General features: G+C 40.0%; 2 protein-coding genes across 2 annotated transcripts in view; one reads left to right on the top strand and one right to left on the bottom strand.

The window, feature by feature from the left end:
* slc1a6 (solute carrier family 1 member 6) overlaps positions 1–11,209 on the bottom strand; it is a 78,725-nt gene extending 67,516 nt beyond the window's left edge. Inside the window, exons 1-3 of the mRNA XM_059991456.1 lie at positions 11,106–11,209; positions 10,534–10,970; positions 6,541–6,678 (exon numbers count right to left, since the gene is read on the bottom strand). Coding sequence (XP_059847439.1) covers positions 6,541–6,678; positions 10,534–10,750 — 355 coding nt within the window. The 5' untranslated portion in view covers positions 10,751–10,970; positions 11,106–11,209. The remainder of the gene's footprint in view (positions 1–6,540; positions 6,679–10,533; positions 10,971–11,105) is intronic.
* The window catches only part of ranbp3b (RAN binding protein 3b), a 319,866-nt gene that overhangs the window by 81,662 nt on the left and 225,881 nt on the right, over positions 1–12,323 (top strand). The window lies entirely within an intron of this gene.

Genomic DNA, 12,323 nt, shown 5'->3' on the forward strand with positions numbered 1-12,323 from the left:
CTCACTGATGGTGTCACCTCAACTGTGATCTAATCTCCAGGCTTGGTGAACAGCCCTACAACCCAGCAGCCAACCTACCAATCCTGTCTTTCACTTCCTTCACCTCTCTTCAATCACTAGGAGTTTGATGCCACGGGTCCTAAAACCATAGTACTATGTCCATCAGAGTGATTGATCTTTGATCACTATCTGTGGCTTACACTTAATGTATTCTTTATATGTATTCTTTTATATTAACAGTATGTAAGTACCATTAGTTGCTTCTTTCCTCTCATTATTTTCTACTCCCTGCCATGTGTAATTCTCAGTACAGACTCTTTGTGCAGTCATGCCTCTGTAGTTCCTCCTCTCAGTACGTTTACCTTCAGTTTTTGCAGAACACCTTTGTTCAGTTTGCAAGTGTGACTGTGAACTTCCAAGTGTGACTGAAGTTGAATGTCACTTTAATCCTCCAACCCATTCCCACTCTGACCTTGCTTTGGACTGCTATCCTGTTTCAACAAACCTTACTTTGGCTTTTACAGTGTTTCAATAAAGCTTAAGGTGAAGTAAAGGACAGCAGCTCATCTGTCATGATGTCTTGTCTTCTTCCATCACCTATTTCTTGGGTAAGGAAACCTCACCCCACCCATCCCATGAAGACCCCTTCTTACATTTCCAACAGTGCTCTTGGACAGCCTTGTTCACTCTTGATCTTTTTCATTTCCAATTGCCATACAACGTCAACTGTCTCAATGTCCGAACATCCCTCACCCTGTATGAACACACAGCATTCCATTCACTTCACACCAATCCTAACCTCGTCATCAAACCCTCAGGAAAGGGTGGTGCTGTTGTAGTTTGGACGTTTGAATTCTGCCTTGCAGACGCTAGTCAACAGCTTTTGAACACATCCTTGTACCTACCCCTGGATTAGAATCCTACAAATGCACACTTGTCTCCTACACCGTCATAGATCAGTTGATCTCCCCTCTCTCCAACCTTATAATGCCTTAACTCTTCACTTCCTACTTCTATCTGATACCCAAGATCCACAAACATGATGTCCTGGTAGGCCCATTGATCTGGTCTGCTTTTGCTGTACTGAACTGTGATGGGTGATGAGCAATCTAGCTTGAGATGGGGTTCAGAGTTGACCCCCCTGTGAACTATGCTGCTAACAAGAGAGAGAGAGAGAGAGAGAGAGAGAGAGAGAGAGAGAGAGAGAGAGAGAGAGAGAGAGAGAGAGAGAGAGAGAGAGAGAGAGAGAGAGAGAAGAAGAGGGGGGGGAGGCATCCTGTGGGTGGGGGGGGGAGAGAGGGAGAGGGAGAGAGAGAGAATTTAGTTTTATGGCTTCTTCGATAATTGTTTACTCCAAGGACACTTTTCTTTGCCTGCTCATGTGGATTCCTGCTGAGACAGCAAGGTGGTACCAGGTGGTACATGGACAGTTGATGGATGGCTGGTACCCCGGCAGGGGAGATAAAAAGCAAGTCTGTTGAGACACAAGCAGACACACCACGGGACACTGAAAGAGTGTTGTGCACCCACAGGAAGGTGGGGGTTTGGAGGATCGATTCGGGGGAATTGATCAGAGGCTCCCAGTGTGTGAAGGCAGACCGATGGGGTTTGTGTGTGTGTCCACCCTTGCCTGGATGACAGGCTCATCATTGAAGAATGGTCTGGCCTGGTATGGAGGGGTCACAGTCGGTGACGTCAACAGGACAAGAAGACAACGGAAGGTTTGCCTGCAACTGCATCACCTCTCGCTCTCTCTCTCTCCCCAACAGTACAACAGCACTCACCTCCAGTACAACACCTCCACTTAAACTAAACTGAACTTATGATGGTGCAGAGTTCAGTTCAGTCTTTCGTAAACCAAAGTATTGAGTACAGGAGTCAGAATGTTATATTGAAGTCACATATTGGTGAGGCCTAATTTGGAGTTCTGGTCACCTACGTAAGAACGAAAGAGTGCAGAGAACATTTACAAGGATGTTGCCAGGACCTGAGTTATAGGGAAATGTTGAAATAGATTAGGACTTTATTCCCCAGAGCATAGGTTAGAATGAGGGGAAATTTGATAGAGGTACACAAGATAGAATAGTACGGGCAGGCTTTTTCCACTGAGGTTGGGTCATGGGTTAAGGGTGAAAAGTGAAAGGGGAATGTGTGGGGGAATCTTCTTCTCTCAGAAGGTGGTGAGAGTGTGGAATGTGCTGCCAGTGGAAATGGTGCATGAGAACTCAATTTCAACATTTAAGAGAAATTTAGATACGTACATGGATGGGAGGGTTGTGGAGTGCTATGGTCCAAGTTGATGGGACTAGACAGATTAGTTCAGCACAGACTAGATGGGCCAAAAGACCTGTTTCTGTGCTGTAGTGTTCTATGATTCTGTGACAGAAGTTATTCATAATCTGAACAATTTTTCTTTCACTTCCTCTCCAAGATGTAGCCATGGGCACTCACATTGGCCCCACCAATGCCTGTGATTTTGTTGTATTCCTGGAACAGTCCTTGTTCGCTGAACCTGTGCAGGACTCATCAATTTTATTACCTACACTGCCAGCTTCCACACAGCTCTCAAAATTACTTGGATCACCTTCATTCTCTCTATCTGGTCTCAGGAAACAAATTTTTTATTCTGGCATCTTCCCATTCCTTCTCAGTCCAGAAGAAGGGTCTCAGCCTGAAACATCGACTGATTATTTATTTCCATAGATGTTGCCTGACCTGCTAAGTTCCTCCAGTGTTCTGTGTGTGTTGCTTTGGATTTCCAGTATCTGCAGACTTCCTCATGTTTGTGACCAACCCATTTTGATAAGTACTATAAATCCACACAGCTTCCACAGCTACCTAGACTATGCCTCTTCATGCACTGTAAGAATTCTATCTCTCTCTCAGTTTCTCCATCACCACAGCATCTGCTTTCCATTCCAGGACATTTGATATGACCTCTTTTTTCAGTAAGTGTGGCTTCCATTCCACAGTGGAGATGTAGCCCTCTCTTGCATTTCCTCTGATATCCGGACTTCTGCTTCTACCTTTGACTTGCTCACCTTCACTCTCTTGAAACAGAACCGAGATAGAGTTCACCTAGTGCTGACCTATCACCCTACTAGCCTCTACATCCTCTGGCTTTTTTTCCAGCTTCACCCTGCTCTTCACTTCTTCCTCACTGGTTACTATTTCCACCTTCCTTATTTATCAGATTCCAGTGGTTCTAGCCTTTGCTTCTTCAACCTACCTCGATCCACACATCACCTAGCAGCCCCTGCTTCACCTGCCTTTGTATGACCTTTCATCCCTTCCCACTCTCAGTTCTGATGCAGGGTCTCAACCAAAAATGTCAACAATTCCGTCTTCCTACAGATGCTGCTTGATCGCTTGAGTTCCTCTTGTAGTTTGGTTTACAATTCAGATTCCAGCAGATGAAGCCTCCTTTCTTCATCCTTTCCACTTCTCCTTAACTTAAACTATGCTTCCTTTCCTCACACCTTATTTGATTTTGATTCAAAATGATCGATCTGAAATGTTTAACCTTTTATTTCTCCACCGATGCTGCCTGACCTGTAGAGTATCACCAGTATTTTCTGTTTCTGTTTCATATTTCCACCATCTGCAGCTTTAGGTTATCCTCAGGGTCTCTGTTTAATTTTTGACAGTGTGTGTGTTTGCTGTAACAGATAGTTTAACTAATTTTTTTAAGTGAGATTTCACTTCACTTTATGGTTTCCTGGTAGCCAAACATTTTAATTCCCATTCCGACATGTCAGTCCATGGTCGTGATCAGGCCACCCTCAGGGTGGAGCAGCAACACCTTTACATTTTATCTGGGTAGCCTCCAACCTGACAGCATGAATATTGATTTTTCCTTCGCTATAAAAAAATCCTCCCCCTCCCCTCTTCTACTTTTCCCTACTCCGGCCTCTTACCTCTTCTCACCTCACCCTACGACCTCTCGAGCCCTTTACCTTTCTTGCTCATCTGGCTCCACTTACCACCTCCAAGCTATCCTCCTCCTTCTCCCCCCAGCTTATTATTCTGGTGTCTTCCTTGTTCCCTTGCAGTCCTGAAGAAGTGTCCCAAAACATCAACTGTTTATTCATTTCCATGGATGCTGCCTGACCTGTTGAGTTCCTCCAGTATTTTGTGTGTGTGGCTTTAGATTTCCAGTATCTGCTGATTTTCTCTTATTTTAAAACTATTAATGTCCATCAATGTCCTCTTGGGCTTTATTTTTTTCATATGGTCTTTTATCCTAATTTGTTTACTTTAGGTTGCATATGTTTCTTGTAGATTCCTCACCATCATTTTAATAGCTTAAAGCATTTGCCATGTGTATTAAGACATTAAATTACATCTGGATTTTAAAATTCTCATCCTTAGTTTCAAACTCTGCACAGTCTCCCTGCTTCCTTTCTCTGTAAACTTATCCTTTCCTATACTCCTTTGAAAAATTTCCATTTGCACACTTGTCTCACACCATCAAAAGCTGTACCTCACCAGCCAACATCTTAAGTTCTAAACTTGCCCTATTAAATGTTACCTCCCTATCAAATATTACTGCCCCTCCTCATCTCCTTCCATCTGTAAAACACTCTGTAACATGTCCTTTTTATCAAAATTTGGTCATCAGTTCTAATATACACTTCAGAGTTTTAGTCAATCGATGACACAAACGTGTAGTGCTTTAGTGTAGTGTTTTACTGTGTTTGGGAGATACACAAGTACAGTGTTGTTGTTCCACCCTCACATTACACCAACTGGTGGCATCTGTGCATCTACTCTGATACAGGCAAGAGATGAAGAAAAAAAACTATGAAAAATTTTCAGTCCCATAATTGAATTGCTGCTGTAGAGAAGAGAAACAGAAATAAGTCCATGTGTCAAATTCCTTCAGATCTCTTTGCAACATTGCTTGATAAATCTGTCCCTGAAAGTTTGCAGATCATGGACTCTTGTAGTTCTCTGGAGCAGAACTGAACTTTGGTGCTTTGAGGTACAGCCTCAGCTCAGTCTGCCAACATATCATTTCTTAGTATAGACAACCAGACATCCGTTCTGAAATAATGATGCTTACATGCAGTGCTGATTGTTGTAACACAGGGACCTATTAAAAAATAATGAGTCTTTCTCTGAAAATTGTAAGATACCTCACTCCAGTCCATCAGTCAAACTAAGCAATAAGATGCTGAATTTCTGAGAAAAGAATCCCCAAGGTTAAGACCACTTTAAATAGAATAAATTTCTCCTATTTTAACATAACCTTCACTACAATAAGCAGGCTGATTGCCATCATTTCTACCTCCTCACTCCATCTACCCCAAACTCTACAGTCTCCCCAACACATTTTCATTTGCTCTATGTTTGTGTGTGGTTCAAAAAATACAGAATGTCTGAATTGAAATGAGGGATGTCACCAGAAGAACAAACAACTACCATCACTGGCAGGAAAATGAGCTAACTATAATGCATAGGAATGAATAATGGTGGAAATGAACCAAAATAGTCATAACCTGTTACACACTTTGGTTGTCCACCTCCATTAATCCGTTCTAGTTGCAGCTGTCCAGCCTATAGACACAGGATGGAACTCTCAGTTCTCGAGAATTACAGAATTGTCACTGATATTGAGAAGAAGAAACATTTGACCTGAGCTGACATACACTAGTCTTCTCAGCAAAGAGAATAATAATACAGCTGTACTATACCTATTTGTTCCATGGTACATTTTACAATCAATCCCAAATCCACATACTGCCCCAAGAAGGGAACAACAGAAATGTCTCCAAGCAAACTTACCTGTTTCATCTTTCACTTTGTGTAATACAAAGTTTTGCAGAGAAATTAGTATCAGTGAAGATGAGCTTTTAAATAATTACCAGGCCATATGAAGAATTTAATTTTTTTAAAATTCATTTCTGAGATGTGGATGTTGCTGGCAGTGCTGGCATTTATGATCAATTCCTGATTGTCCCTTAACTAGGAAGGTAGTTTAGAGTCAAACATGCCGGTGGTGTGGAGTCACATCTTTCTCCGAAGGATATAAGCGAACCAGTTGAACTTTGGTTTCAATCTGGTAGTTTTATTGCTACTGAAACTTATTTTTCTTAATTTTATGAGTTTTTATTCCTCTCTTAATAATTTCTTTATTCCTCTCCAGAAATTTATACACTTGGTTCATTATCTTGCAACTTGAAATCAATATTCTCTTTTGGACTCGATTTGTGGTAAAGGCGCTTTAATCATTCTGCTTCTGAAATCCCCTTCCCAGGTATGTTTCCTCATGAGTACACATCTTGCTATGTCATGCTATGGTGTTGTTGCTCATGTTGACATTATTCTTACTGCCTTCTCTCTTTTCCTTTTCATTGACAACAATAAATCATCACCCTTTATATCTTCTTTCCTGCCATAACATTATTGTATCCACCATCTCAGTGAAGTCTTGGTTTGGATTTACGGTTGAAATTGGCAGCTGTATGGACTGTAAAGGAATGAAATGGTCTGAATGTGCTTTATCATGGAAGCCAATGATAACTTTTATCCCCTTACCTGAAACAAGACTGGAAACGATGAGTGGCAACACCAGCATCTGCAGCATCCTCATCAGCAGCTCCCCAGGGAAAGAGAAATATTTAATCTCACGATAGGACAACTTGTAGGGGCGGAGGGTAAAACCCAGAATTATACCTGCCAAAAAGTAATGGTAACCTGTTTCAATCCAATACATTAACATTACATTAGAATGCATTTTACTGGCCCTAATGATGTAAAATTTATCTTCAACAAATACAGGTAAGGTAAGAAGCATAAAATTCTGCAAGTTACCTTTTACTCCAGTATTGGAACAGAAAGGAAAAGAGAGCTGAGGGGGTAAGAAAATTAAAAGACCACTCTCAGAAACTTCAGCTGATTGTTGTTTGTTACAATAAGTGTGGTTCTTGAAAGCCTCATAAGTTTCTGTAACACATTATGGTGATTGTCCAGAGCTGTAACTCCATGAGCTGAATCTGGATTGTGGCTTGAAATGTCAGAGTGTGTCCTATTTCACCAAGTATTTCCCAGTATGTATCAATAGTTGGATTAATAAAATAACTTCATTTAATTTCCAGTAATTTCTGCTCAATAATTGCTTTTCTTTTTTTTAATGCTACTGTATTTTTCAAAACCTTTAATGAAGTAGAGTTTACATTATTCAAAGCAATCTGCCAAAAAAATTTCAAAATATATCTGGCAATAAATCTGCTGAAATGTTTTATCTGTATCCCTTACACTTTAGAAAACAAATTAAGTTGCTAGACAGGTATTTGAAGAGAGAAAGACCAGGATAGAAACTGCCTTTGGTAGCTTGCACTAAGCATACAAGCATTGTTTGTGTGTTTTACTTTGCTTCTGAAATCTGTTCCCATGACTAATCTCTTCATCTTTCCTTCCCATAATCCACTTCTTACTTTCAAGTTGCCTCTCCTGGCTCTTGATATTCTCCCTGGCCTCTTGCCACTTAAGACTCCTGATTACCGTACTCCTATCCCCCATTTTTATTGCAGCCATTTCCTCCGGATGCTAATTCTCAGCCATCCTCCAGTCCTAATCTTCCTCTTGCCTCCACTACTGAGCTTTGATCCCCTGTAATCTCCTTCCCCAACTTCAGTCCTTTTCCCTTGACCCTGATCCACTTTCTGTAATCCACTCCTAATTCAATGCCTTCACTACATTCAAGCATTTTAATTCATTGCATGCCAGTTTGCAAACTTGGGATAGCTTCATGTAAAATGATTTTCAAAGAAAGAGTTTTGATCCTTTTCTCTGGACTCCTATTGTGCCATCTAAATTGGATGGAGTAACTTCCTTTTGGTGGAAAGTTGAGGTTAAAGGGAAAGGAAAATCCTGACTAGATTTCCACCATCCTCTCCCACCCCTAATGCTCTCTCATACTACTAACCCCAGGTTTCCTCTCTGACCTCTAATCTCTTCTCTTGCCTTTACTCCTGACCTTTGATCTTCTGTGGCCCGTCCATCCTTTTGACCAAGATCCCCAGACTCGATTCTTGAATCAATACCACTTCTCCCAACCTCTGCCACATCCAAAACTTGTAATTTAATGTGCACCAGTTTCACTCTCCCAAGTATCTTGGTGTCAAATGATTTTTGAAAGTTACATTTATTCATTTGAATTTTAAAAGCAATAGTATATCATGGCTCTTAAAAATGCTTAGTAAGGAGTTGTTTTTTCTCAGGAAAATAGACAGTTCATTACCTTGCCAGGTTAGAAGCATTACCATGCTGGCATTAAATGGAAGACCCTTTAACTTCTCTCAGCCAATGAGCAAGGCTTTTGTAAGTAAGAACACAGATACAGAAAGTCACTGTTGGTGGGGGAAGCCTCCGCTGGCACCCTGTTGTGCAGGCAGCCCTGGCTACTGAGAAAAAAATGGCAGCTGAATTACTTGTGAGAAAGCAATATAGGATGATTTGTGGGTAAAAGGTTAATGTGGTGGTATTAGATAAAATACTGGATAGGTCAACACTGAAAATGAACTAAGATTATATAGATAGGTCAAAATTACATGACAGCTCCTGAATTTCTCTTGGAAGTATTTACTGAGTGATTTGCAAGGTATCGTTTGTAAATTATATGTTGTTGAATATGGTTACATACTTCTACCCATGAACATGAAGGATGGCAATGCAGGCAAAAGCCAATTTATTAGTTCAAGGACAGCTTTGATATATCAAAAAGCATGATAATCCTTTTCACTGAATACTTTCTGATCTGGCCAATCCATGCCTTCTCTAAGCAAACACTCATAGACCAAGTAAGACTCAATGAGAATAAAACGTTAAATTCCCTTTTTAATCCTATGTCATACACTGTCAGATGAACAGCACTGTTCCCTCTATTCTCTCAAATGACAAGGTGTCAGGTTTCATATGGCACAAATACCAATTAAGGTTGTTCACAATGTCTCATCTGGTCAATCTTTGAATGGGAATTAAAGAATATTTTATATTAGTATACCAATCTCCCATTATAAACTCAGAAGGAGATCAGTAGATATGACAGAAGTGGTAAATCTCAATTGTCAGACAGCTTCTTTGGTAATTTCCCAACCAAACCTTTGGCAGGAGGATTGCCGTGGAATCGCTTCATACACGTACCAAAATGAAACATAAGGTTGTGTATTCTGATTGCAATTTATAGTTTTAAAGTGTGTAGGCATAGAGGATAATGGGTATACATGAACAGAAGCCCATCAAAGTGGCAAGATATAGTAATAGCAAATCATATGTAAATTTAGAATTCAGAAGTAGATGTATGGTGTTCAAGAACTAGGAAGTCATGCTGATCGAAAGTCCAAATATTACATTCAACTCTGATCATTTAAGCTTAAGAAGGGTGTGAAGGTCCTTGGAAAAGAAAGATTAACTAGAATTTTAAGGGATGAGGAATTTCAGCTACATTGGAGAATTTGGGATTGTGATTTTCGGAGCAAAGGAAAAGTGGAGATTCTGTAGAAATGTGTTCAATAATGATAATAGAAGTTGTTTCCATGAATAGAATCCTCAAGGGCTGGAGATACAGATTTAAAATTCTGGGTGAAAGAAACTAAAGATGGCGCCAGGGAATTCTCTATCAGAGAGTAGTTTTGCTTTGCAAGTTCCTAGCTGATGGAATGGCAGAAACGTAATCAGCAAGTGCCTTCAAAAGGAAACCAATGGACATGAGGGAAAATCATTCAAAAGCTTATGGAGGAAGGATGGGGATTGCACCTAGTATTCTGGAAGCTCACACTAGGATTCAATGATTCTGATTCCAAGATATTTTAGGTTACTTGATCTGTACTGTGTGCATTAGTTGTAGTTTAAAATCTAAAATATTTAATATGGGAAATCAAACAAAAAGAATCTGGAAAGGTGGTCTATTATGTTTGGCCATTTTAAGGGCAAGTCAAGGAATTATCTGTGGGATATTATCTGTGGTAAAACAATGGTTTGCATTAACAGAAAGATGGAATACAAATCAAAGTTCTGCTGTTGCAAATTTGGAGTACAATGCACAGCCTTGTGCAAGAAAATTGGATTCCTTTGGAGGCCACAGATCTGAATAAAACATGCCAAATATCAGAAATTTAAATTACGAAGATCAGTTTGGAATCACAATTTGTAATCCTTGGATCTTCATCTTGGTAATACAAACATGCTTTGTAGTTGTGCTGAAGGTTAAAAGGGCATCGACATGCAATGGCTTAAAATTCCTTTGAGCTGGGATGGTGTGTTTGTGAAATACAACTGGTGCTCAGAGAAACATGGAACCAATCTATTGCCCGTTGAAGTTGTAGAAACACACTGTTATGTATCCCATGGACTGTTGGCTATATTTAATACTTACGTTATTTTAAATTGCTCTTAATAAACACTGCTCAAAATTGTTTACCACCCAAGGACACTCACTTCTTTTTCACCTATTGTTTAAGCAAATTGTATTCGAAGGCCTTTGTTCCGTAATATTTACATACCCCGTTCCTGTGTATCTGATTTTCTTACCCAGTATGACCGCAAAGATAGTTAAAACGACAAATGCATTTCTCTTAAAAAAGCTCTGGACGCTCTGCCGGCTGATGTTGCTTAGGCTTTTCTTAGCTCGACCAGCTCGCTTCCGCAGCGCCTTTTGGAATTGCTGGACCCGACTGTCCGCCGTGCTCCGCTTGGCCGAGTCTTCATTCAGAAACAGACTGTTGACGTTCGTCTGCCGTTCGCTCATTCTCAAACTCCGCACCTGGTCCAACCAGCACGAGTCGTGGGAAACTTTGGAGAGAACAGAGGGAAACGGAGGGTGAAATCGAGTCTGCCGAAAGTAAAAGTGTAATTTAGTCTGGACGGGGAGAGGTGGGTTTCAACACACCGCCATTACAGAACGATCAGAAGGGTCTTTCAGATCAAGTTGTAACCAGCTGCGATGAAATTTTTGACCTTCCTGTTCCCTGTAAAAATTACATATGGTGGGGCGTTACAGTAGGAAGCAAAACATTAATCTTTCCTTGGCACTAGCACAACTTAAAACCTTTCATTCCGCGAATAAACTAATCTCTAATATTTTACAAGGCTTTTCTTATTACCCAGAATTAACCTACTGATTTGCTTTCAATCTTTTGCTAAACACGTTTAAATGCATTGTACTTTAGAAGTGCAATCAAGGAGTCTAGATTTCAACAGTTTGTCAAATGAATCGCGGATTACACCGAGTAATCCGGTAAAGGCTGGATCGAGTTTAAACTACTCTCAAAACGATAGTCAAAATGGGCGCGTTTTTATTTATAGTTCATACCTAATCACTGGAGTTATTGTAAGCCGTTAAAGAGTGACCATCGATAATTTAAAAAATAACACGGAATAGAATTCGCCGTCCTACCCGAGCTAAGCAAATGAAACCAAATCTAGCAGATTATGGAAAGTGAAATTTCGCACTCCAGCACACTGACAGGCGTCAATTTTTTAAAGAGCAGTCGTTGGCAATAATGTTTGAATATTTTAAACCTATTGTGAAAATAAATTTTGGACATAACGTTTAAATATAAGTGCCACTGGTTCAGATTTGTCATATATAGTGTATGTATACAATAAAACTACAAATTACTATTGGTTGTAATAGCGAATCAATGCTGACCAAGTTAATACTCGTCATTTTGACAAAGGAGTTTTAAACCCATGTAAGATACTAAAACTTTTCATACGTGGACCAAAATGAAAGCTCAGAGTTGTGTACTTCAAGACCATTGCTGCAGCTTTCATTATTCTGTTTAACTCCCCAAATTGTATACACTCAACTGTCATGTCCTAAAGCAAAATACTGGTGATGTTGTAATTTTATTTTAAAAAATGATGAAATTGCTTGGCGGGTTAGACAGCACCTGTCGAGAGAGGAGCTTACAGTATTTAACATTTCATATCGATGACCTTCCATCAAAGCTAAGGAAAGTTTAAAAATGAAACAAATGTAATTTTGCAGAGTGTAGGGACTGAGCATGTATGATAAGATAGAGACGAGAAGATATTGAATGTCCCGATGCCGTTGAAAGTGGGCGGTGAATGTTGCACTATATCAAGACTATCTCTGGGGGAAGTGTAAACAGGAGAGGATGCAGCAAATCCGAAGTTACCAGCAGATAGAAAAGTGATAAAGACGTCAGATGCAAAACTGGAATGGTTTAATTTGTGGGGAAAAATTAAATCGACTATTGAATTGTTAAGAAGAAGGTGACCCAGAAATCCAAGAGGGAATTCAGATGAAATTTCTTTTATCCAAAGAGTGGAGAGTATGTTGAAGTCAGCAGAAT

Source organism: Hypanus sabinus, chromosome 16, assembly GCF_030144855.1.
Source record: "Hypanus sabinus isolate sHypSab1 chromosome 16, sHypSab1.hap1, whole genome shotgun sequence".
NCBI lineage: Eukaryota > Metazoa > Chordata > Chondrichthyes > Myliobatiformes > Dasyatidae > Hypanus > Hypanus sabinus.